This window comes from Monomorium pharaonis, chromosome 3 (genome assembly GCF_013373865.1).
Source record: "Monomorium pharaonis isolate MP-MQ-018 chromosome 3, ASM1337386v2, whole genome shotgun sequence".
Classification (NCBI taxonomy): domain Eukaryota; kingdom Metazoa; phylum Arthropoda; class Insecta; order Hymenoptera; family Formicidae; genus Monomorium; species Monomorium pharaonis.
This window is the reverse complement of record NC_050469.1, coordinates 9076854-9102283: the sequence shown is the minus strand read 5'-3', so window position 1 is coordinate 9102283 and position 25430 is coordinate 9076854. Positions and strand designations below refer to the sequence as shown.

Genomic DNA, 25430 nt, shown 5'->3' with positions numbered 1-25430 from the left:
TATTTTATCATTTCATCCTTTACAAATCGTTCTAAGTGTCTCTAAAAAATGTTTCAAAAATATTTTAAGGAGAAAAAATGTAATAATGTTGATTTTTAAAATAAATGTTTGTATATTTCCAAATTTTTTTATATTATTTGTACTTTAATTCTCTTTTAATTATTAATCCAGTTAAATTTACAATAAGGTTTTCTTTCTCTCTTGATTTTTTTTAAATAAAAAAAAACGGAGTTTGAGTATGGAAGAAACTGCATGTAAAAGAATCAAATAATGAAGGGAAAAAGAGGTAGAAAAGGAGAGCACGAGAGTAAACATCATCGTTAGAAGAGGAAGAATTCGAAGGACTCTCGAGTGAGATTTATAGCAGGTGCTTCGGCCTCGGAAAAGGGGTTGCGAGCGGTGGTGCCACCTACGCGGAGGGCGTGGTGCTAGTTCCAAGGGTGGCTTAGTGTCGCGAGAGCCTCCAGAGGCGCGTCATCGTGCAGTGTACAACCCCCGAAGTGTTTCGCGCCCTCAGGTCGGGGCAGCTAAGAGCGAGAGGGACGCGCGCTTGAGCGCGATCGAGCGAGGGGGTTGAAGGTGGACAGGTGGGCTGATGAAGGGGGGGGGGAGAGGAAAAAGGGGTGAGAAAAGCTTCACGGGGTGACCAACAAGAGAGCAAGGCTGACTGGCGTACTCTGCATGCGCGCATACATCGGCGAGAGCAGACTCCGCGCGGAGATGAGCGTACAAGTGGCCGTCATCCCTTGTGCTGCGTCCTCTCACCGATGAGGCCGCGTTCTGCGAGAACACCGTGGGAAGAGCAGGAGAACATCACCGCCACCGTCACCGCTACTGTCACCGCCACCGTTACCGTCACCACCACCGCCACCATCGACAGGACGAAGGACACATCGTCGCTGAGGACCGCTTTTCTTCGTTTCTGGCGACAGTGACCATGGCGTCCAGCTTGCCGTATAAACAGTACTCCAATGAAGAATACGATCCGTTTCCCAGGCTGGTGATGCTGCGGTATCTCTGCTGACAAGCAAACGGAACATCCGGTACGTTAAGAACAGACAATGCTAAGAACAGTGAAAAGAGAATGAGTAAGAGGGAGAGAGAGGGAAAGAAAAATGTTGCGTGTTTTCGAGTAGCTTTCGATGAAGCTACTAGAGGAGAGAGTATTGAGAGTAATGATCTCTCTGCTGAATTGTAATGTCTATTGTTGCAGTCGCGCGGGAGATTTACGGGATCGTGAATGAAAGAACTGATGAGTGTGATACACAATTGTTATTGATTACTAGCGTGATGAAAACATGCATCTTGGACGCGTAATTGTTGCTCTTGGCAAGAGACTGCAGCAATATTGTGCTGTTTATTTGCTCAAAGCTCCAAATAGCAGCAAAAAAATCGAACGAAAATTTTTCAGAAAAATTTTTATATGAGGAGAGAGAGAGAGAGAGAGAGAGAGAGAGAGAGAGAGAGAGAGAGAGAGAGAGAGAGAAAGAGAGAGATGGGAGGGGGGAGAAGATGAATAAGAAAGAGAGATGAATAATACGTAATTGTTATTGATCAAAAGTGATGCACCTGAGGTACTGAATTGCTGAATATCATATTAGAATATATCTCTTGTTAAATAACTCTATTTATGTAAGCAAGTTCATGGAGATTAATTCTGATTAGTTCTGTGGCTGATGCAAGAACATCTGACATTGCTTACGGGACTTACGAGATACCGAAAGGGATAATCTGTGTTTAAAGACTTTTGCGTGGATTACTAAGAGTAATAATGGTCGTTTGAGTTGCTGTCCGTTATGCGTTAGCAGTCATCAGAGCACAATTGGGATAAGTTGGTGAGCTAACATTGTTAATGACAGATGATAGTTTGTGCTTTGTAATACTTTGTAATCAAATGATGACATTTATCGCAAAGAATATATGTGTATTTTCAAATATTCTAAATTAAAATAAAAAACTATGAACTTTGTTACAAAAACTCAAATCCAAAAATCTGTTAATTAAAATTTTTAATTTTTTAATTAATTATATTTAACGTTTAATAGATATTTTAATTGTCCTAAAAACTTTGCTTTAAATTAATTAAAAAATCAAATGCCAATATTAAACAATTTAAATATTTAACTTTAAAATTTCAATTCAATTGAAAAATAGATTTCTGATCCTCTCTCTCGGTTTCTCGTTTTGGTCCTTTTTAATTTATAATATCTTTGCTTTAAAAGAATCTAAAAATTGGTTTTAAAAACCATTTATTTATATTTATCTATTAAATTCTAATTGAAATAAATAAGAAAGAGAGTAACCAATTCTTATATAATTGCTTACGCGGTTTAATCATCAAAATTAGCTTGCATAAACTTATCGGAACTTTGCAGTCAAGAGACAAAATTACGTTTAACAGTTAAGGAAAAGTTAGGTCTTCTCTGATTTGTGAATCGTGTGATGTTTCAGGCGTCAGCAGCTGGGCGAAAAAAAAACAGAAACGCTTCGTTAAGATAACTCACGAAAAACTCGCGATAATTATTATGACTCTACTTACGGTGATCTACGTGATTGATCTATCGTGATTCTTTTTTTGCGTAACAAGCTTGCTTGCAAAAAAATAATCAATCGCGATGATGTCGCGCGGAATGACAATCGTTCGCGTCGCGGATTCCGACGAGGACAATGAGAGCTCAGCGTCTTCATGTTCGCTGCTGTCATCGCACAGTAGACTGAGGTGTCTCATCTTGCACTCCAAAAGACATATCGCTTATCCACCATAAGGTAAGGAACTGGAAAATATTAATACGTCAAAAATCACTTAAAATATACAATAAACAATACAGCATAATTAAGTCGTTCTGTTAAAATTGCGGAGTTGTACGATAAATTTAGAACATTTTATTTAGAACATTCTACGCTGGAAACAATGAAAAAATGTGCTATTTTGCGAAAGTAGAAGGTCGCAGGTTAAAGAAAATTAAAGACTCTTTTCAACCATTAAGATCTCTATCTTATGTTATAATCTCTCTAATCGGTCGCGTTCGCGCTGTCTCGACGCAAAAGAAATTAATTGTGACATGCGATGCTAGAGTATTTACCTGTTGCTTTACGTTCGTGCAAAGCTGACGACGAGACTTGCAAGTAACTAGCCGCTAACTTTGCAATTCGTAAGAATTCTGCGTGTGTAAGAGCGAAATGGAGCTTTCAAATGTTCTCGCGACAGGAATAAAAACGAATAAGTTTAACAAAATACTTCCAATCCTGAATCGTGCAAACTGAAAGCTTTACATTGTGAAAATAATAAATATGTTGGAATTTTATTTAATAGTAACATAAATATATATATATAAAGTTAAAGATTTAATTAAATGCATTAAATAACTAAACAGATGTAATTTGTAATTTAATTTATTTTACACTTAATTAGAGAGAAAATATTCCATTATGGTATTAATATAGAATACACTAATGTGTTCTGAATAATTTAACATTTTGCGGTGAAACTAGCTACTGCGTACGTATATGCCACACGCCTCTAAGTCTCACGATGTGACGCAGCGCCAGTATGTTGATACGGTGCAGCTGCACAATAAGGCGCGCGTATCAATATTTTTCATCCCGGACAAGAAAAAAAAAACGCCTGCAATGTGGGGAACTTTAGATTCGGATATGTCACATTTTTCGACAAAAACGTCGGAGACTTCGCAGCTGATTTGCCGACACGTGTGTGCGTGTGTCGCAGTGTATAGCGACCTTTAAGAAAGGGAGGGTGGCACGTAGCAGACCGCGTGGTTCCTCCGTCGCTGTCGATAGGGTCGATAGCCCTCTCTTCTCGTACGGCGCTCGCGCCAACCCCACGCGTCCCTGTAGACAGCTGCTGGCTGTTTACTGGAAAGAGAGTAAACGCTACCCCATCGAAGCGTTTTCTATATACCGTAACCTTCGGCCTCCGCGCGCAGCCCGGAAAATTAATTCTCCTCTTTTTTTTTTCTTTTATCGACGTGGATATTTAAAATTTACTTCGATGTCGCATTTTCTCTCGCAAATTTTGCCTTATTATTTTACGCGTATCCCTTTTTCTTCCCCTTTGGATTTGGAGTAAAAGTCGCCACTTTATATGATAAGTACCCTTCGAATTTTACGCTCGGCTTTGCGTGGTGATTGAGTTTTACTACTTGTCTGAATAGCGAGCCCTTCAGTACTGGCTTAAGCGGTGAAGGACTTAGATTGGTGAAACGCGATTTTCTCGATAACAAGTAACCCAGATAGCGTGATATAACATATTGAACAAACTAATACATTGTATGTATATGTATATTTGCTGTACATTTGTTGACATCGAAATAGTATACAGTAACGTGATTGCTTATATATATGCGATCAGTTGGCGAAATTTCAAGAATAAACAGCAAGTTAGTATGTTGTCAATCGCAATATGACAGCAACATGATAACAAGTAATTTATCGTTCCATCTTGATCATCATGATGGAAACATGATAGCAATACAACATATATGATTTCGTTGTAGCATTCAAGTTTTTTAATTGTAGATTGCTGATAACAAAGTATTGATGATATAAAATTATTCAACTAAATTTCTCGTTGATAAAAAGCATCACGAGATAAAACAGAAAGCACTGCATTACGAAATTTTTCACTCTTATTTTGATAAAAGTATGTATTGGAATAAAAAGGATTTCATGAAAAGATTTCTTAAAGAAGTTGGCTTTTTAAAATTGGAGTCTGCAAAATTGGGCGCTTTATGATAAAAATTAATAAAACATGTTTTGACAATATAATTTTGCTTATAGCATATGTAGCATTCATTATTTGACATATGTTGTCGTCATGTTGCTATTAATATGTGCTCCTAGTTGCGGATAGCATATTGACAATGATGGTGACAACAAGTAGCTTTTAAATTGTCTTAATTTACAGTCAATATGCTGATAAAAAATTGTCAATATAAATTGTCATCAAGTTGCTGTCGCAAATCATCTCTTTACGAGTCATGTTGCCATCAATTTGCCATTGTTAGAATTAAAATTTATCTGAGTAACAGACATATAATGTGCTCTCTCACTTTACCCTTTGTCGAAATTATTGTTTTGCTGATTGGGTTGGTAACGTGACAGCAAACTCACTGCACTTTGTTATTTTAAAATTCAATGAACTTGCGTGTTAACCAGCGTTAGTTAATTCGATGCTACGATCGCACGAATACAAACAATTTCATATATTATTTAAAAAAAGAGAGACCCTTATGTAATTGTAAATTAATAGCGAAATCGAGGAGACAATCAGAGAACAACGCGTTGCCACACATGATTGTGACTTTTGAAGTAATCGTGCGTGAGTCCCGGACGAGAAATCGCGTTAAAATTATTTACATGCGATGGACTCGTTCACGATAAGCTTGACGGGGCAACAAGTGTGCACGACGTAAATCCAAGCACAAGTCCAATGTGCTCCAGCAAGGACCTTGACTCGACAAACATTTTTACAGGGATCGAGATTTATTTACACTTGCAGGCATTACTGTCTTCTAAGTTATTTCTCTTTACTATAAACTCTAAAGTGCGAATAAATTCGATTATAAATTTTTAATTGGGTTTATAAATATATAATACTTTGTGATGAAAAAAGTTAATAATTAAATGTTGATTTAAAATCTTATTTTTTTTTGTTTTTAACAGTTAAAAAATATTTAATTAATAATTTTTTTATATTAATCTGTACAATTTAACAGCATATATACAATTTAGACTTTTGGAAATTTAAATTTATTTATCTACTATTTGTTTTTTTCAATAATATTGGACGCGCTAATAAATTCATAGCTAAAGAAAATACAATGGTTACAAGGATACGATGCCGAAAATTCACGGGAAGTAGTTCTAGCGATCGAAATAGGCGAGTCATTTCTATGGAGGGCAAAGAAAATAAGTTAGGTAATTTTATCGACGCAAATTGGATTGACCGGTCAAGCGCCGCACTATCAGAGCTGTTTCTGTCTCCTGCGGCTTGTCGGGCACCGTTTCGGTGGGAATCGAGGGATAGAAGGGCGAAGGGTTGACTTCAAATCGTCCGTCGGCTTTAATCCAATTCAAAAGCTGTCCGACAAACCGCCGCTGTCCATCGTAAAACGAATCGGGACTGACAGAATGTGTCCGCTCGACGATTTCAGGTCGATTCTAGAATGGTTACGTGACACCGAAATGGTTATGCGACGCTGTTGCATTTTGGTCGTCCTTTTCATCTGCATTTTTATAGATTGTCGACTTTGCAGCCTTTTTGAATTTTTATGAGATAATAGAATAAGCGGATAACAGAATTATCTCTCATTAGGATTTTCTTTTATAATACAGAGATATATTCCGTTCGCGTCTACATAATGCGCAATTTAAATATTTGTGATTAAACTTTCTCCAATTAAACTTTATTAATTTGCTAAAAATTTCTTGAAATTAATAGAACAGACGTTCTATGCAAGTCGACATCTTCGAGGTCGAAACAAAGTGGCAAACGGAAGTAAAATCGCAAGGAAGCGATTGTCGTCACGCGAGCCATATCTTGCCCGTCGACAAGATTATTTTCATATTTTCAGGAGACCTAATTTACATACGGACTCACGGTACGAGCAATAAAAGAGAGCATATTGGTTTTCTCGTTTTTTTCCCTTCGATACGTTATCGACGCTAATTTGTTGGCTTGAATTAAAGGAAACCAATTAACCCGATTTAAATAAAAAAACGATTGAGAAGAAAATATGGTTCAAGTAATATTTAATTTAACGTTGCACACGTGTAAGGTATTGTTGGATCTTCTCAAATACCATTATTCTATTATTTAAAGTTGTTAAGCATTTACTACAATAGCTGAATTTAACTTCTTTTTTAAGCAAAATTGTTAGTATTTTAAAAATTAAACTTGTTAATATTTTTTTATTAAGTTTAAAATAATAATTTACTGTACAGAGAGTTGTTCAAATGTAATATACAGTTTTTAAAAGCAATCAACAGGGTAAACGAGACAATAATGTATTATATGCACTATGTGTAAATTATTACATACTTTCATTAATTTTAACGTCATCAACTATTTGCAAGATATTTTTCCTAAAATATCCTCTTCTGACAATTCGATCGATGACTTCAAAATTGGACCTCGCGTAAAAATTCAACGCGTCGTAAATGCAAGCTGCACACGTTGCAGGGAGGCTTTTAGAACCTCACGTAAATCAACACACCCTGTTATGATGTCACGTGATTTACCCTGACCCAGCCGAGCCCATGCACAACTCGCGAATAAGTCTTCTGGGGCGATAGTGAATACAGTCAGTCACGAAAGCTCCGCTTTCGTGCTTAATTACCATACGAGCTAAGTCGATACAGAGGCACGATGACCTTGAAACTTTTCGGCCGTTTGAAGAAGGATCTGTAAATTTGTTCGTGCGGATTATAATAAGAGTAACGTCATTTTAGATGGATTAATCGGAACAAACAAGAATATATCAAAGGTAACATTGGATTATGATGAAGAAATTTTGAAAATTTTGAAAAATAGAAACAAATTTTAAATTTAATTTTTTAAATCGTGATTTTAGAAATGTTTTAGGAGCGCTTTTACGTTATGCTTTTTATGCTATTTTAAATTAACTTACAAATTTGTATTATAAAGATTAAGGCTATATTTGCAATGTAGCCTAAATATAAATATATCTACGCTCCTACATGTGTGTGTGTGTGTGTGTGTGTGTGTGTGTGTGTGTGTGTGTGTGTGTGTGTGTGTGTGTGTGTGTGCGCACAACTATTTATGATATTAAAATTCTAAATGGAAAAGGACTTTTCACGTGATTAGAACGTCCTACGAAATGTCTGCAGAATTAATGTATTAAGATAATAGGAATATTCACAGAGCATAACAAGAGTTGATGAAATCTGCAGTTAAAATCTCGCTCACAAAGCCGATTATCTAGTTACTTCACGTTTCCTTTCGCGAGAAACAGCTCACGTCACGGCGATATTAAGCGAAAGAATATCAAGATAGAATCAAACTTGTACAGCGGCGCGGCCTGAGCCGCGAATTAGGATTTGCATAACGCAATGCACGAAGCTGCCCTTGCAGCAAGCAGACGTTAACTCTTTAGGGATCGCACGAACGTGAAATCAAGTTAATATGTTCAGGAAATCTCTCAGGCAAAACTAGACTATATCAAAGGTGAATCAAGCGGTAAACAATATCCGGTTTTGATGCTCTTAATATGATTAGCTTTCTCTTCACAATTCGGTACGATATGACCTATATAAGTAAACTTCTGTTGTTTTAAATATAAATTCTATATCGACTGTTTTATTTGGGGAATCTCGGTCGTCGGTCTATAACACTTTTGTATAAAAATAATAAGAGCAGTGTCTCACGAAAAGTGAGATTGCACAAACATAACTGTCAGAGCAATATTTTAAAAATGGCACTTATATATTAACAAGTTATATTCTCTTACGATGCTACAAATTGTTACAAGAATAGACGGAATCTCGGTCATCTGTTTACAACACTTTGATTTAAAAATAATGAAAGTTGTGCCTCACGAGGAAAGTGAGATTGTACAAGTAAAATTGTCGAAGCAAAGTTTTAAAAATGACATTTATATTTGCCAGTTATATTCTCTTTTCATAATGTTGCGAATTGTTATAAGAATAGATCTAAACCTCCACAATTATCAATTGGAACATTTAATTAAATACAGCGTTCTCTTTCCGATTTAGATTTGAGACATACATGTCACTTTTTTGCAGAATCAAATGCAAGAATATTTAATTCTTACATCTGACGCAAAAAGAGGATATTATCAGAACTCTGACAATGATTAATCTATAAATATACACGTTCCTCTGATTCTGGATTCCAGTTTACGTCTATTGTACGATAGTTGAATCAGGCATCTGAAAAGAGTGTCCTAACGAATTTCCGGTCTACCAGCTGACGTAGTTCCGTTAGATGGAAGCGTGATTTCGGCTCACCCCGGACGGAAATATCGAAAATCGAATGATGATATTGAATCATTTCGAGAGCGGATCCACGATTATTGGGCGCATGCTGTGTTAGCGGAAAGAACGTTAAATGGCATTTCTGGCCGTTTCTGGCTGGTTGCGCAGCTCATATCGACAGCGTTGCTTTGCAATATTAGATATTAATCGAAATTTTTTTCCGCGTGATTTTATTCCTTTTATTGGCTCTTATAAGATTGCACGAACCAGTGACTTTTATTTTAAATAAATCGTTATTGATTCTAAATTGAACTAATATATATAATATACTTTTTCTTGTAAAAAAAAAAGTAAATTATTTTACGCGATTTAATGCAGATATTTATCACACAGATGGATATCAGTATTTTTATGTATCAAAAATTAAACATTAAATTTTTAATTCTGAACAAGAATTGCATGCATTCATTCTAGTCATTATAAAAAAAACTTATTAGAATGTAAATTGCGAGCTTTAGTTTACGTAGTAAGAAATCACGTGGAATCGTCAGATCGAAGCAGAAGCAAAAAGTGAGCTTTATATGAAATCTAGGTTTTATATGAAACTCAATGTTCTTCAAGAGTATAAATTATACAGATGCATCTTCGAAGAGAGACAGCCTGCAAGAGCCAAGAAGTATGTGCCAAGAGGTTTTGTCCGGTTTTGCGGTTTGGAGGACGCCCCTGCAGTTTCGGAGGCATTCTGTACGGTTTAGCTTAAAAGCAGATAAAATCGACTTCCCCGATGGCGATGACGTGGTCGATCCTTAACTGCAAGCTATTTCGAGATTTTCGTCATTTCGGCTAGAAAATATCCCGCGAAATCTTTGGCTCGGCGGTGAAACGTAATGCTAAAGTCACGCAGGGCCTCGCGGCGCGACCTCGAAGATAATAAAGCGCAGATATTGCATCCCAAATCACGAAGAGTCAAATCGATATTCCACGTTAATCGTCCGGTCGCTTTCAGCTTCTGCTGTAAATCTGACAGCCAGTGCTTAACTGTAATTTAGATAAATTAAGGGCAAGAGTATATGCAGCCTGTTCTCGATATAGAAGGTCGTCTCTAGCCGACTTTCGGAAACTCTGACGAATATGGAAAAATTATTATTCATAGAAATATAATTTCTGAATTTTTCTCTGATTTAAAACGTAAAATCTCAATTGGCTTCTAATACTCGTTCAGCAATGGAGATTTTAGTTATTTCCTCGTCCGAATGATAGGAATTTGATGATTTCACGCACTCTCTGGTATTAAATATTTAATCTGCGAAATCTAATAATTGATTTTCTTATCTTCAAATTGCACTTTTCTTATTTTATTTTATTTTATAATATTAATTTAAGGATGCTTCAAAAGGAAAAAAGATCTCTATAAATATACTATAAAAGTAATTATAAAAATAATATATTAGCAAATACAAGTTTTTAAAGATTGACATTTAGAAGGTATCAATGTTCGGCTTGCAGGGGTCAAAGGTGATGGCACGTATCACGCGCCCTCGACAAAAAATGGCGAACACGACTGATTCATCCGCGACGACCGGTGGCAGCCTTCTTTCATCCTCGACAACGACGCCGTTTTCCACCTCGTCGACATCGGCGGCGACTTATTCAAGCGAGAGCACCTTCAACTATAGCGGTCTGCCGAACCTGGGAGGCTACTCGCTGGACGATTTCAACTACACGGAACTATGGTTGGTCAACAATGTCACCGAAAGGCTGAACGTGACTGTGTTGTCACCGGGTGGTTATTGCGATGAATGGGAAGCTGCTCAGCACAAGCTCTTCCAGGTGAAGAAGAGTTTTCAGGTTTTGAAGAATTTCTAAATTCTTTTAAAGTTTATAGTAAGATCTTCCTTTTTCGTAATATGACTAATAATTAGTGCCTTCCTCAAAGACCACAGATTACCTCGAAAGTTCTGTTACATTTATAATTGGATTAAGTATATTTAAAGCTTTAGACAAAAAAACGTTTTAATAATCTAAATTTAAAATATAAACTAATTGATTGACCATAATTAATTTCAGACAGCAAATTTATTTTTTGCGGCTGCGTTTCTGGTGCCGCGCTCGTTCAAGGCTTCCGTCTTGGCTCTTCGCACGTTTCTCACGGCGGGTTTCATGCTGGCGGCCCTCTGGGCCGGATTCACCATATGCGCTCTGGACGCCATGTTATGGTGCTTAGCTCTCGGTCTGTTAAACGGCATTCACTCGTTAATACTCGCCTTCCGATTTCTGCCCCCGGCTCTCCCTCCGGAACTAGCCGAACTCTATTTGAAGCTTTTCAAACCCTATAAGGTCAGCAAAAAGCATTTCCAAGAATTGACGAAGGAGGTGAGGATACTGACGTTGGATTCCGATCAAACTTATGCGACGGAAGGGGTCACACCGGCGGATAGGAGGCTGTCCATTCTTTTGCGTGGGAAGTGGGTATCCTTTCTTTTAATTAAAGATTAATTCTCTTCGGATAGAGGTTGTAATTATTTCTTGCGAAAGAAGGCTGATCCTAATTGAAATTAAAGGCTAATCGAAAATTGGATTAGTATAGACGCCTTTTATCTTGTCTCTGCGATCTTCATGGAATTATCAAGTTAATATCAAGAAATATAATTTAATAATTTTCACATTCTCTTCACTCAATCTTTTTTTATGTGCTGTATTAATTCATTATTGGAAAAAGGAAATTTTATTAAGCGTTCTTTTGTCAGACATAGAGATGTGGCGTGCAACTTTAATAAGTTTGCCTCTTGATTCCAGATTGAAGGTAACTTGCGACGGGACTCACTTGCACTACATCAGAGCCTACCAATTCATCGATTCGCCCGAATGGGAGGCCACGCATGAAAGCGATGCCGACGTCTTCCAGGTGACGATACGAGCCGAGGAGCCCAGCACGTATGTCTGTTGGACGAGAATGAAGTTACTCAGGGTGCTCCGGCACAGGCCGTTGCTCAAGGTCGTTCTCAACACCCTCATCGGTAAGGACATTACGTCCAAGTTGTACGCCCTTAACGAGCAGCTTGCTGGTGTCGCGACTGCCAGTGAGAACGCCACGTCGAATCCTTACAGGGGGGTCACGAGAAGCCTCAGCGTCGACGCTGTTAATACGGAAACCGCCGGAAAGGTTCGATCGACAACTTGGAAGACGCAAAGACAGTACAATTCGCGTAATGACAGTAAGTGTCGCAAGCCTGTTTCATTTTTTTCTTCATGAATTGACAGTTTTTTTTTTTGTTCTACGTAATCTTCTAATGTTATCCTGGAAAACTTTTGGAAATCCTTTCACCCTTAAACTTTTATGTCACAAATATACAAAGACTTAACAAACAAGGTGACGTTAATAACGTTTCAATGACGTCTTAGTAATGTTAGAGACGCGTTTGTCGTTAACATTTCACATTTCACTTCGTATGATTTAGTCTCCTTCGCCTTCACCAAGACATTCAATAATTTAGTTTACATAATCGGTCATACAGACGACATATTCATATGGTGAGTTAGAGAGGCTAACCTTTAAATGCCAACTTCACTAAGGTAACTAGGTAATTGTCTGTCCTCAGGGAATTCCTCGGCCAGATTTTCGCACCAGTACTGGGCACCGGTAGTTGCGAACCACTTCCCGCCGACCTCGCCGTTCATTCAAAGCCAAAACCTCGGCTACTCGTTACTGCCGCAGGGTATTCAGTTCTCGCCTCCTCCGCGAGCACCTACGTTGTCCCACCAACCCCCCGTTGCGCGACAGCGAAGCGGGGGTGCTAGCGGCGATTACACCCTGCTACCTCAGACACCGAAGAAAGACACGCTCGAGAGAAAACGATCGAGAAAAGGAACTCGAGAGGTAGGTGGTAGATTTCATTCATTGACTTCGTTACGTTGACTTCATTACGGGGGATACGATGGAGGATCGAGTATCACCTCGTGGCGCAGAAAATGCAGAGACTATTTTTAGACCAGACAAAGCAAGTTACACGCGATTTTTGAAGCGTGATGCAAGTAGAACAATATTCTTATTCAACTTTTTATTTTTCCTAAATCTTACTTTATTTATATTTTGTAAATTTAGTTTCTAAAAAAATTTAGAATGTTATAATAAATAAAAGTAAATCTTTATGTAAAATTTAAATAATTTTCTATACCGTCAATTACCTTGGAGAAAGCATACTTCTTATCGCTATTTCTCGTTTAGCGTTGCCTCGCGCTAAACAATTAAATCGTATTTGTGCTGCAAGTAAGTTTATTCTGTCGTCCGAGTGTACTTCCAACACGCTAATCTATACAGATGCATCGAGATATTTGTAGACTCTCCTTTAGCAAACCTGAATTGTCTGGTTCAACTTAATGCATCGTATTAGAAACACGTAATTACACAGTTTCTAACACTAACGTTGTAATTATACCGTCTTATGTGTTTAACTATATATAAACCCTTTATACATTTGCGCTTTCGCCTTACTGAGGCTTTCACCGAACTAGAGATAGCAGATCGTGATCCACTTTTCAGTAGCTTTACAGCTTAATAAATGAATATCTAGCACACATGCACGCGTACCGACTTAACATTGCTTACTAAAATACCTTCTGTAATATTCTTAAAAAAATTTCTGTCTTCACGTTTGATCTGCCGATCTGTCGCCATCACGTGATACTGTCTGTCGCCATATCGAAAGAAATGTTACATCACCTACAAATGAACGATTTTCAATTTTTTTTTAGAATAAATTAATTTCTGGCGTAATAACAAATTAAAATAAATGTTTCAGGTGACCTTCGAGACACCGGTATGACGCTCGCCCGACGGGGAAGGACCTGCCAGCGTGCCTCTACTTACACTGTCACCGCAACGCTCCGCCTAGCCCCGTCGTGGTCTCATCGTTCTAAGACACGTCGCAAAACTCACCCTTTGAACTTCCGGTCGATGCGATACCGACGAATGGCCTACTTCCTTCGACGGGAAGAGAGAACGCAAACTGGGTTATGCTTCGGTACCACGAGAATCGCTTGGTACCGCGAAATCGCAGGAGCGCGGGTGAACGAAGGACGCAGGGCGCAGTTTTGACGTGTGCAATTGATTTTCATATCCTGCAAGTGCCACGCCTTACAGAGACACGCATGCACGTGTGAAATCGAAACCACGACGGCGGCCGTGGAAAAAAAAAAAGGTATTCCGATGTCTCTCGGCCGCATTCGGGGCATCCGTTAAAGGTGGACCGAATTTCGATCGAGTGATGAGTAGGAGGAGGGAGGATGAATCGTTCACAAATTGACGTGAGAAAAGTAGGAATAGAAGCGATAAAGCAGAGAAAGAAATCGTAAACGAAAGATTAAGTATAGATATATTATATTAATGAGCATCGTCTCTGTGTACACTTTTACATCGACTGTGATTACAACGGAATAATTATTAAGTCTTTCAGAGAAACGCTGATTATATACACATACAGAAAAACACGTGCGTAAATAGCTGCCGCGGTAATCACACACGCATATCTCACATTTGCGTGAGTTAGGATGTCCTTCGCCCGTAACGATTTTTGGTTTTGATACTTTTGTCATTCCAAAATCCCTAATTCTGCAGAATTTTATCCTGCTCCTTTATGTCTTGTAATTTCAAGCGAAAGCGTTTTATTCGCTTAATTTATAAGATTATTACACAATTGCATAACATCGATATAAAAATAATATTTTATTACTAAGTGCCATCAGTGAAGGACATCCGAACAGCGTAAACGGGTCGGGATTGTTGTATAAAATTAGTGCATAAAATGCGCATTCACGATAAATGTGATATGTCGAGAAAACACGCAGCAATTTCTATCCAACACCGAACAGAAAACTGCATTTGCACATCCCTCAATCAAATGTAAAACGCGTTAAATAAATAAACAGGAAGAAATTAAAAGTAAAATGAAAAACAGGCCGAATAATCCGGATGTAAAAAAAAAAAGCAAATAAGTGCTTCGCGTTAAAACAGAAACTTGCAATAAAGTGCTTCAAAAATGTAGTTGATGGCGAGAAATGCAAATTATATAAAAAGCAAAGTTTAATTTGCGCAAACGAAAAAAAAGCTAATATGCGTCGTGCGTGACATGTAGAAGAAAAAAAACATGTGTGTTTGTATGTTTCTATGTTTATATAATCACCGCGTGTGAGAGTGAAGCCGTAGAAGATCATAAAGACGCACAAACGATTAAACAAAAAAAAAAAAATGTGAAAGGGATAAAATTAATTAAAACGGCTGTGTAGAGTCGAGTGTAAATGTTATAAACACAAAAGTGGCTGTAGAGTATTGTAACACTACGAAGGACTGTATGAAATCTTAAGAGGCGCACGTCGGAAAGGATCGTCACTGTTTAAAGTAGAAGTTGTTTTCATCGCATCAGATGAGACTGTTGTAGTATTCTATCATTACGTAGTTACTTTCGTAAAAACTGGATATATATATGTGTATATAATACATATACATATATAAATATCTAGTGTTATATATTGTATGTATAGTAAGTATAAAAACTTTATATATTTGTAATAATCAAAATTCGAAAAAGACTGAGTTGCTATAAATACTTTGTTAGTTTCGGATTTTTGCAGTGATGTTTATATTTAATTAATAGTAAGATTGTGTTTTTGGAAACTAATTTGAATTCTGAGAACTCTTGTTTGCAAGACTGATCTATTTTCCGACGTAGACAAGAGCCTAAAGCACGAAAGAATCTGTTGGAGTGATCTTTGTCGACGTTGTGTCAGGAGAATAAATGAAATTGCGCAAGGTAGACCGCAGCAGCGACACATCAACATCACGGCGACATTGTATGTTATTATTATTTACAATTACAATATGTTCGTTGACTATTACGTTAGAAATAAAAACTACATTGAAAAACGTGTAATATGTATAATTACGCACAAGCTCAAATCATCCTGCTTCTAATCCCTATTTATTTAATTTTCTTAGATACTTTCAAAATTGTCCTAAATTGCAGATAAAAATCATATAATTGCAAAAATATTTTATTAGATTCGAAAATCTTAAAAATATAAAGAGACTAATACAGTTCTAATAAATAAAACACAATTTTTTAAATATTTTCAAAGCAACACAGATTACATTATATTGATATATTTTTTATAAATGAATACAATCTTAATTACAAAAAATTAACATATATGTCGAATATGTTATAAACAAACATAACAAGCAAATATCTTTATATTTACAAAACATATCAAAATTAAAGCTCAACTTTATCAATTATATTGTTAGTTCAAGAGTTTATTATTATACTACGTCAAATCTTGTAAAAAGCGACAAGCAGTTGATTTTTATTTAAATTTCTTAATTATTCAGGTGATGCATTTTCATCGTCATCGTCAATGTAATCATTATTATCTCGTGGAGGATCTGTAACATGTTTTCGTTGAGAGGAATGATATTTCTTTTTTCCATTTTTATGTGGAAATTGTATGACTATAATATAAGGTTTATCGTGATCAGATGTATCCTCCGAATCTTCATGATACGGTGCATATCTGCATGTAAAAATAAATTAAAACACGCATGTATTAATGCATATACAAGTAATATAATATCAATGGATATAATATAATTACAATTAAAAAAAGTAAATTTTCAAGGTGCCTAATAAAGATAATATTTTATATTATCTTTATTTAAACACCTTAAAAATTTACTTTTTTTAAACAAATTTTAATTTTACCTATGATATTCTGGTTCTACTGATTCATAATGATGATACTTGTGTGATGGTATTCTTTTCGGATGATAACGTTTTCGGTGCTTTGGAAGTGGATGCCATCGTGGGCGTCGCCATGGATGGGAATTGTAATATCTGTATGGCTTAATTTTGTAGGTTTCATTAAATTCCACTAAATCCAACAGTAAGCCAAAAAGCACAATAACCATAGGTAACTAAAAAGTTATCATCAGCACATCACGATTAAATTAATTTTTGTAATGAAAAATACTCATTCTTTTAATATTAATTAACTCACCTGCATTTTCGTAGAATATAATTTTTTTAAATTAATGTAATTGCACTTTCAATGTATCTCATTTACTTTAATTAAATAATTTTCGATTAAATAAATATGTAGTTAGAATAGCATTTTGTAAATATACTTTTCTCATTTAAATAATTGTATTATTTTTTTATAAACTGACAAAGAAATACTTATAAAAAATTGTCACTATTTATTAATTTATTATTTTGTTTAAAATAATTAATTTAAGTTTTTACTTCGATTATCTCAACAACTTTGTAATCAACAATTCAGTGTATCACACATTTAAAAAATATGTAAACACAGTACAAAATATAAATCTATAGGGTATTAAGATTTTTCGAATTTACGTCGTTATATCACTTTGTTTCTGAAACACGACACTATATTGCTAAGATTTTTGATAAAGAGGAAAACTCGCGTAGCCGGACGAAACCTTCGTGGATCGAAATGAAACTATGAACTTGAAAGTCTTGTGGCAGACTTTCTTTTATATCTTCCCTTCCATTTCTCTTGAGCCACCCAAAGAAACATGCATATAATGGCTCATAAATGTCATCGTAACTCTACGGCTAAAATTATTATAATTTGTTCTTCAATGAAGCAAAGTTTCTCTAAGGAAAATATAAACTAAAAAGGGAATTGTAAACTTCACAAAGAAATAGACAAATAAAATAAGTAATTATTTGATAAAAAGATTGTATCTAACATAAAAAGATTATGTTATTGTCGATGTACAATAATTTAAGAGATTGTATTCAAGCAAAGAATTACGTGCAATTTTATGCATGATTCACGTTCCACAAAATACTTTCTCCGTGACCTAAATTTGGGAAATATTGTTATTAGTATTTCTTAACTGTCACGACACGCGCATTTATATATCAATAATCCTATTTTGCAGGGATATTAGATAATAGCTTTTTTATAAATAATTCTTAATGCAACATTAAATATCTTACTGTAGATAAATCTTACTACAAAAACTTTATAATATACAAAAAATAATCTTTAAAAAATCTTAAAAAATTGTTCTTTTTAATTATAAGTTATTAAATATTAAAAAATAATTTATTTGTAAATAATATTAATTTTATCAAAATAAACATTGAATGAAGCATTGAATCTTAAAAAAGCAACAGCGAGGTGAAAGAATGTGCTGAAAAATTACTGTAGCAATTGATGAGCCGTAGATCCAGCGTAGTGAAAAGTGAACGGAGGCGTCCATAAAGATACTTTCGAGATACTTTCGACAAGGAAAATACGTGCGTAATACGTGCATGATAATACGTACTCCCATTTACTTTCGAAGATTTCCTCGATGCTGCAGAAGTGCTCATTGCTTTGAATGATGTTGCTGCTGTATTGTCTATTTTATCAATCTATTCATAGTCGAGAGCTCTGAAGAACTTTCTCTTTCTACTTATAGAGGAAGAGCTTTGATCGTCATATAAATAATTACCTTAAAGTAAATGAAAAGATATGCTAATATATTTTACAGATTTTTATTCAATCCTTGGAAGAATTTGGAACGTAACTATAACATTACAAAGCATATTGTTATAATTACATTTATAATTGTTATAAATTATTACAATTATTATAATTGTATTTAACACAAATTTGCGCGCAAACATTAGAAGTGCAACGAATACGTTTTATTATTGCATATTATTGTTTCTCATCATGTTGCATTGAATAATTACGATTGTTATTATAGCTTATAATAAGTTGTAACAAGATTGTCTATTGAAGTAATAATTATCTATAATTAATCTTAAATAAAGTACGTCATTTTAAGAAGACATGTTTCTTGTATAAAAAGCCCATTGTATATAAACGTGTAAATAAGTATATAATTAAGTAAGTTAAAGTATACTAACAATTTTATAAGTATACATATTTTACCTTTCACTGTATACTTTTTCAATAACTTCACGATTAGACATAGAGTATTTTGCGCTTCGAAGAATATATATGAACATTAAACATGTATTTGCGCATACACGTACTTTAATTTTCGTAGCACTTATGGTAGTGTGAATGTTATCGCATTAAAAAATTCTCAGCTTATAAATTAAAAAAAAATTTTTTTTAAGTGTAAAAATGCATAAAAATTTGTTTTGTAATTTTGTATTTTTTTATTATTATTTTGAATATAAAGTTTTAATTACAAATGTAATTAATAACTTTAATTACAAACTAGAAAGAAGGACTAAAAATGCAATATATGAAAATAGAAATAATGTGACAACAATGAAAAAATCTTAGGAAATGAGAAACTATGAAATTAAAAAGTATGATTTGTAATTTGAATCCATTTGTAATCATCATCTAATAGTACAATCGCTATGATATGATTAGCAGACGATCTCACTATCAATAATTCTAACCGTATGTTTTCTTTTATGTCAGCACTTGAATACTTTCTATAAGCGGTAATTGCGTTGTTACTTTGTGCACGCCGATCGAACTTTTCAAAAGAGTAAATTAGATTATGAGCAATTACACAGTAACTCAAGGTCTACCGTTGTTATCACATGCACATTTTCTATTCATTGTATCTATATACTGCTAGAAAGTATCTTAATTATAATAAAATACCTCAGTACTTCTTTTTATTACGGTTCAAGCTAATTATTTGTTGGACACTATAAATCAACTAAATTATAACTGAGCTATGTCCAAGTTGATTGAACAACGATTAGACAATCTAGTGAATTATACAGTGTTCTAAATCGGACTAGGACTAATTGCACCATGATTGTACACTACACGTTCGTCTCTTGGGGCTCGGTACAGTCAGTGGGCTTGATCTCCAGCCACCAGTCGTTGGGATAGTGATACTTTTGTAATTCTATGCCTTCTCGTGGCACGGGCATCAGTCGGCCACCGAATTGTTTTGCCGGTAGGGGAGGTATTACTAATTGTGGCGGAAAACACTGTAGACTCGGTGAAAATTCGCAATCCGGAGGTAGAACCCTTCTGGTCCAGCCGACTCTTTTCACCATCTGCGTCTGCAAGCGTCAATATGATTGAATTTTTCAGGCGTATTTACGATGTCTACAATGTTTCTTTCTTCCTTTCTAAATTCTCTTTAAAGCTTTTTAACTTAGAATTTTTTAAAAGACAGTATGCCTTTCAACAAGATCAGATCACGTCCGCCTCTTAATCCAGGAAATCTAAGATGGATTTGTCATGTAATACATAATTAATGGCCTTGCCGGCAAATAGGGCAATTCGGATCATAATCCCTACAAATGAGAGGTAATAAAGCGTTTGTATCGCCAGTTTATAGACAAACCAGAGCTGTTAAAGCAATCCTCTTCGTTTCTTCTTCCTATATACAGGATCTGCTAATAAAGCGCATAGAAATCGCATATTCGTGTTTTCTTTATTGCTTCATAAAAGCGTAAAGACAGCAAGACATAAAACGTCGAATTTAAATATGCGTGCTAGATACGTAAAACGCAGCGAATACAAATATTGCTCTTGATATAAAAGCAAGGAAGAGTCGAAGTTATAACTAATTATTACAGTGATAATAAAATTGACAAATGCGAAGCATTTAAAACAAGTATTAATAAAACTTCAGTATTTCTTTGATTTTACGTTTTATGCAATTCTTTAAAAATTATTATTTATTCAAACTTCACAGACACAATAAAAAAATTCTTGTTAGTATAAAATCCATTTTAAATAAAATACAAAAGATGTTTCTCGAAAATGTCCTCTTACCACTGCGTCTTCTTCGAAAACGACTACCTCCACTTTGGGTGCATCCTCACCAACCTCATGCTCCTGTATCCTGTAAATTCCCGCCGCGTGAAGATAAGTTGCACTTAAACCGACTTCCCGGAAGGCTTTTGTAATTAAGACATCGTCGCGAAGCGTGTCGACTAAGCATAGCTCCACTTTACGAGCCCACGGCAGTGCACGGCCTATTCGAACTTGACCCCAAAGGGCGCCGAAGCAAAGAAAGTGGACGATGCCCAATTTAGTGAGGACCAAGTGAGCCCTAATGAAATTATAAAAGTTATGTATACATATGTTTTAATTTTACATCAAAAAATTGTTCATTAAAAGACTTTTTTTAATATAAATTTAATTTAAAACTACTTGAAAAAATTAAGAATAACAAGAGAAAATAATATTTTAATTATGTTTTTTGTTCTAACTTAAAATTTAGGGCCTATGATTGAAAGGAAAAATATAAACATTGTCAGACATCTGATATATGTTTTACATTAAATTTTCTTTAGATTTTTATTTAAATATTATAATATATAAATACCTGTAAGCGAGATCATGTAATTTCTCGGTAAATTCTTCAGGCACGCTACACGGCTGCTGCGGAATTTCTTGCCGACTGAGGCTATACCAAAACAGCACGACCATCAGGAAGAATGCCGCCAGAGCTCGCATAGGAGTGATGCGAAAGCGTCTCCGTGGACAGAGACTCATGGTGATATCCTGGAAATCAGGGCATAATTTAATCGAAGACCATACTGGACGTTATACAAGTCAATTTTTATATAATGGCATGGTGTTTTATTTCACACTTATAACATATTTTTTATTTATCGAAGAAAACAAAGAAAGCACTAATTTTTCCGAATAGATTTGACAATTTTGGAATTCTTTCTTCTTTATTAGTCTGATATTCTTTTTTAAATCATTAAATTTCTAAAAGAGATTATTGCATTAAAAAATTTCTTATTTATACACGTTTGACATTATTAAATCCTTGTTTAATTTAAAAACTGTAATATTTTTTATCTTTAAAATTAATAAATATTTTTTTATTTTTATTTCTTCAATTAAACATTTTTTTCAACAGCACTATTAGATTATTTTCAGTCCTTGATTCTCTAGATTCTCACAAATTTTGTTGTAATATTTTTTATTCTCAAATTTTAGTATAATAATGGCGCCCACTAAAAATGAAGCCTATTTAAGTATGCAGTTATTTAAATATATCCCACAACCAATTTATTTGCCGTAATATGCATTTTAAAGAACTCAAGAAAAACTCTGACGTTTCCTGAGAAGCATGCATGACATTGATAACACTCTTGGTCGACACTCGTCTTATTCAACCTCGAACACAAAGAACGAACTATAAAAAATCGACGACACACTTGAGTTACATACTTGCACTGTACGACGTAGTCATGACCCACGTGTAATCAGACTTTCTTGAAATTTTTCTTCGCTTTTTTCTCACCCCTTGTGACGAAAACCACTTTCTCATAAAGACTCCGACACTCAATCCTTGATGTGCTCGACATGGCAACGCTGCAGAGTATTGATTTTCTGCTCTACCGACAGTTTCCTCGAGTGTGGTTTTGTCGAAATAAATATAAAAATAAATATAAGAAAAAATAGAATATTTTATTAAATAATAAGACATTATTTAATTCTATTTTTATATATAAAATCTATTTTTAATCATATAATTTCTTTTCTAAGGTTAAAAAACTATTTATAAAACTTTACGATATTGATTTTTGCAACCTTGTCAATATTAGTTTCATCAAGATAAACTTTTGTAGATTTATAAGTAAACAATTTTTAAAAATTTAGTTTTATTTATTAACATTTATTGTAAGTTTATATAATCGATAAAAATTGATTTATTAAATTTTTGAAAAGAAAAATTTAATACCTTTTTAGTATTCCAAAAAACATTATAGTATTATATTTAATAATGATTAGTGTCCCATTAATAAATAATATTTTAGTATTTTTTATCAATACAAGCAATGTTTCATCTTTTTGTTAATAAATATCAAAGAAGATAGAATAATATTTGTGTCACTAAATAAAAATTATTCAGCAGGGTTACATCATAAATTTTAAGATTACATTTACATAGATTATTTATCTATTATTTACACAAATTATGTTACACAAATTATTTACACAAGTTATGTTAACACAAATCTTTTTCATGTAGACAATACAAGTAAATTTTTATAAATTAGATATTACGATATAGAACAAAATAATTAAACTATAATTAAGATTGTTAATTGATATATCTGACTTAAAATGAAAAACATAAAAAAAGGAATATAATTATTTTACTGTTTAATAAAATTTAAATTTTCTATGATTTAGAAATTATAGTAAATTTATCTATATTATCTTATACGTATATTAAACCTTGCCATCCAGTGCTTTATCCAGTGTACAGATCCCAATATTACTAACGGATTTCTCATAGATGGCAATTCCTCTCTAAGATTACACTGATAAAATGTTAGTATTTTAAAATATGTATTTATTTCTTTACAGTTTAATAGTTATTAATCTTCTATTATAATAAAAAGCTTATAAAAATTTATTATTTATCAATAAAAGAAATAATGGTATATTATTATGACACTAATATTCTGTTATATCGATTAGTGGTACAAGAGTAATTCTAGATGTAATCGATTGTCAGTAATAATCAAAATTTAACTAATTTACATTGCAGAAAAACATTTAAAAAGTGAAGAAACCTTCTAAAAGGATAAATTTATAATGTAGAAATAATATAGAAAATTTAAAATAATATAGTTTTCATATTTTTAAACATTATTTGATTATGATTAGTAGTAATGACAATTTTCCTATTGACTCTATATTAAAAAATTTAATTATGTGTGTGATAAAGTTATTAATATTAAATTTGTATTTGAAAAAATTTTTTAATTCTTTACCTTTAAGTAAAACAAAACAATATAAACTCATAAAATTTACAATAAAGCGTTATTCAGTGAATTAAAAATAAGAAATTACTAACAAATAAATACGTAAAATACAATAAATAAAAGTAAAAAATTAACATTAATAACAAAAATTGACAAAATAATTCCGAACAGCATCAACAACCTGTTATCAACAATACAAAAAATTTTAAGAAACTTATGCTGCTTTATTTTTTTGTTCAATAATCTGTCAATTTTAGTTAAACTTTTGCACAATGTTTCCTATCCTATCTAAAAAAAGGCATGTAAAGTCGATTGCTCGCATTTCTCGAAGATCATTGTTGTCGCTTTTCCGCGATGCCAATTGATTCTCTCGCTGCGCTTACTTTGTGTTGCAAGAGTAGCTGTCATTGCAATTGAATTTTGACAGCTGTCAAATTTGTATAAATATTATCTATACATTTATTGTTGTAATTTATATTTAAAAGGTAAAAAATAAAAAGTTAAGTAGCGCGCGCGAAGCACGAGTCTGTGGTGTCTAGTGGTATATAAACTTGAAATATTTTTTATATTCTCTGATAATAATAGTATAACTATTTATTTTAAATATTTTTATAAAAATTTATCATAATTTTTTTAATACCTGACAAACTCAGACATAAAAATATGTACAAATAATTTAGCTTCCGAAACGGACCAATCTCCAATTTAGTTCAAATTTTGGAAATTTCATTTAGTGAAAAAAAACATATGCAAAAATTTTTGGCGACTCAAAAAAATTTTTTTTTAATGTCGGTAAATAAGAAATCCATAATTTGTAGACAAAAATTTAAATGTGTGTGTGTGTGTGTTGTGTGTGACCACAGCGAAGCAATATCTTTGTTTACTTTTCTTATGGGTGTACTTGTAAAATGAGTAAGTGTTAATTCCGTTACTAGACATTGTATTGAAAACCTGCAAACACATGTGAACTTTACTTTGTTTGCAGTGTGCACATGGGTTAGCGACTTGGATGGGGTGCGTGCGTGAGTGAGTGAGTGAGTGAGTGAGTGAGTGAGTGAGTGAATAAGAGTGAGTGAGAAGTAAGTGAGTGAGTGAGTGAGTGAGTGAGTGAGTGAGGAGTGAGCGAGAAGTGAGACGGAAGTGAGCCGGGAGTGAGCGAGGAGTGAGCCGGGAGTGAGCCGGGAGTGAGCCGGGAGTAAGCCAGGAGTGAGCCAGGAGTGAGTGAGTGAGTGAGCGAGAAGTGAACGAGGAGTGAGCGAGGAGTGAGCGAGGAGTGAGCCGGGAGTGAGCGAGGAGTGAGCCGGGAGTGAGCGAGGAGTGAGCCGGGAGTGAGCCGGGAGTGAGCCGGGAGTGAACCGGGAGTAAGCCGGGAGTGAGCCGAGAGTGAACCGGGAGTGAGCCGGGAGTGAGCCAGGAGTGAGCGAGAAGTGAGCAAGTGAGTAAGCGAGGAGTAAGCGAGTGAGTGAGCGAGGAGTGAGCGAGAAGTGAGCGAGGAGTGAGCCGGGAGTGAGCCGGGAGTGAGCCAGGAGTGAGCCAGGAGTGAGCGAGTGAGTGAGCGAGGAGTGAGCGAGGAGTGAGCGAGTGAGTGAGCGAAGAGGAAACCGGGAGTGAACCGGGAGTAAGCCGGGAGTGAGCCGAGAGTGAGCCGGGAGTGAGTCGGGAATGAGCCGGGAGTGAGTCGGGAATGAGCCGGGA

At 34.7% G+C, this 25430-nt stretch overlaps 3 protein-coding genes across 8 annotated transcripts; 1 reads left to right on the top strand and 2 right to left on the bottom strand.

Moving 5' to 3' along the window:
* The first annotated feature begins 905 nt into the window (after positions 1-905).
* Positions 906-15895, top strand: LOC105835820. 6 transcript variants are annotated; one of them, XM_036284267.1, is made up of 8 exons: positions 915-1043; positions 1666-1835; positions 2452-2766; positions 10483-10824; positions 11044-11441; positions 11773-12191; positions 12558-12853; positions 13776-15895. In XM_036284267.1, the coding sequence occupies exons 4-8, from the start codon at positions 10495-10497 to the stop codon at positions 13797-13799; spliced, it is 1467 nt and encodes a 488-aa protein (XP_036140160.1). In that variant the 5' UTR covers positions 915-1043; positions 1666-1835; positions 2452-2766; positions 10483-10494; the 3' UTR covers positions 13800-15895. The 6 variants fall into 6 exon arrangements, with proteins under 6 accessions (XP_012534853.1, XP_012534851.1, XP_036140163.1 ...); XM_012679399.3 differs by lacking the exon at positions 1666-1835 and having other exon boundaries at positions 906-1043; positions 10483-10806; positions 12576-12853; XM_012679397.3 differs by lacking the exon at positions 1666-1835 and having other exon boundaries at positions 906-1043; positions 10483-10806.
* A 317-nt stretch (positions 15896-16212) lies between these two features.
* LOC105835805 lies at positions 16213-17059 on the bottom strand. Its single transcript, XM_036284571.1, has 3 exons — positions 17026-17059; positions 16731-16942; positions 16213-16542 (listed from the first exon to the last, which is right to left on the bottom strand). Exons 1-3 carry the CDS (start codon positions 17029-17031, stop codon positions 16353-16355), a joined length of 408 nt encoding a protein of 135 aa, XP_036140464.1. The 5' UTR covers positions 17032-17059; the 3' UTR covers positions 16213-16352.
* Positions 17060-18523: 1464 nt separating this feature from the next.
* On the bottom strand, positions 18524-22347 carry LOC105835821. The gene is made up of 4 exons (XM_012679400.3): positions 22189-22347; positions 21329-21507; positions 20773-21052; positions 18524-20051 (listed from the first exon to the last, which is right to left on the bottom strand). Exons 2-4 carry the CDS (start codon positions 21496-21498, stop codon positions 19806-19808), a joined length of 696 nt encoding a protein of 231 aa, XP_012534854.1. The 5' UTR covers positions 21499-21507; positions 22189-22347; the 3' UTR covers positions 18524-19805.
* Between the last annotated feature and the right edge of the window lie 3083 nt (positions 22348-25430).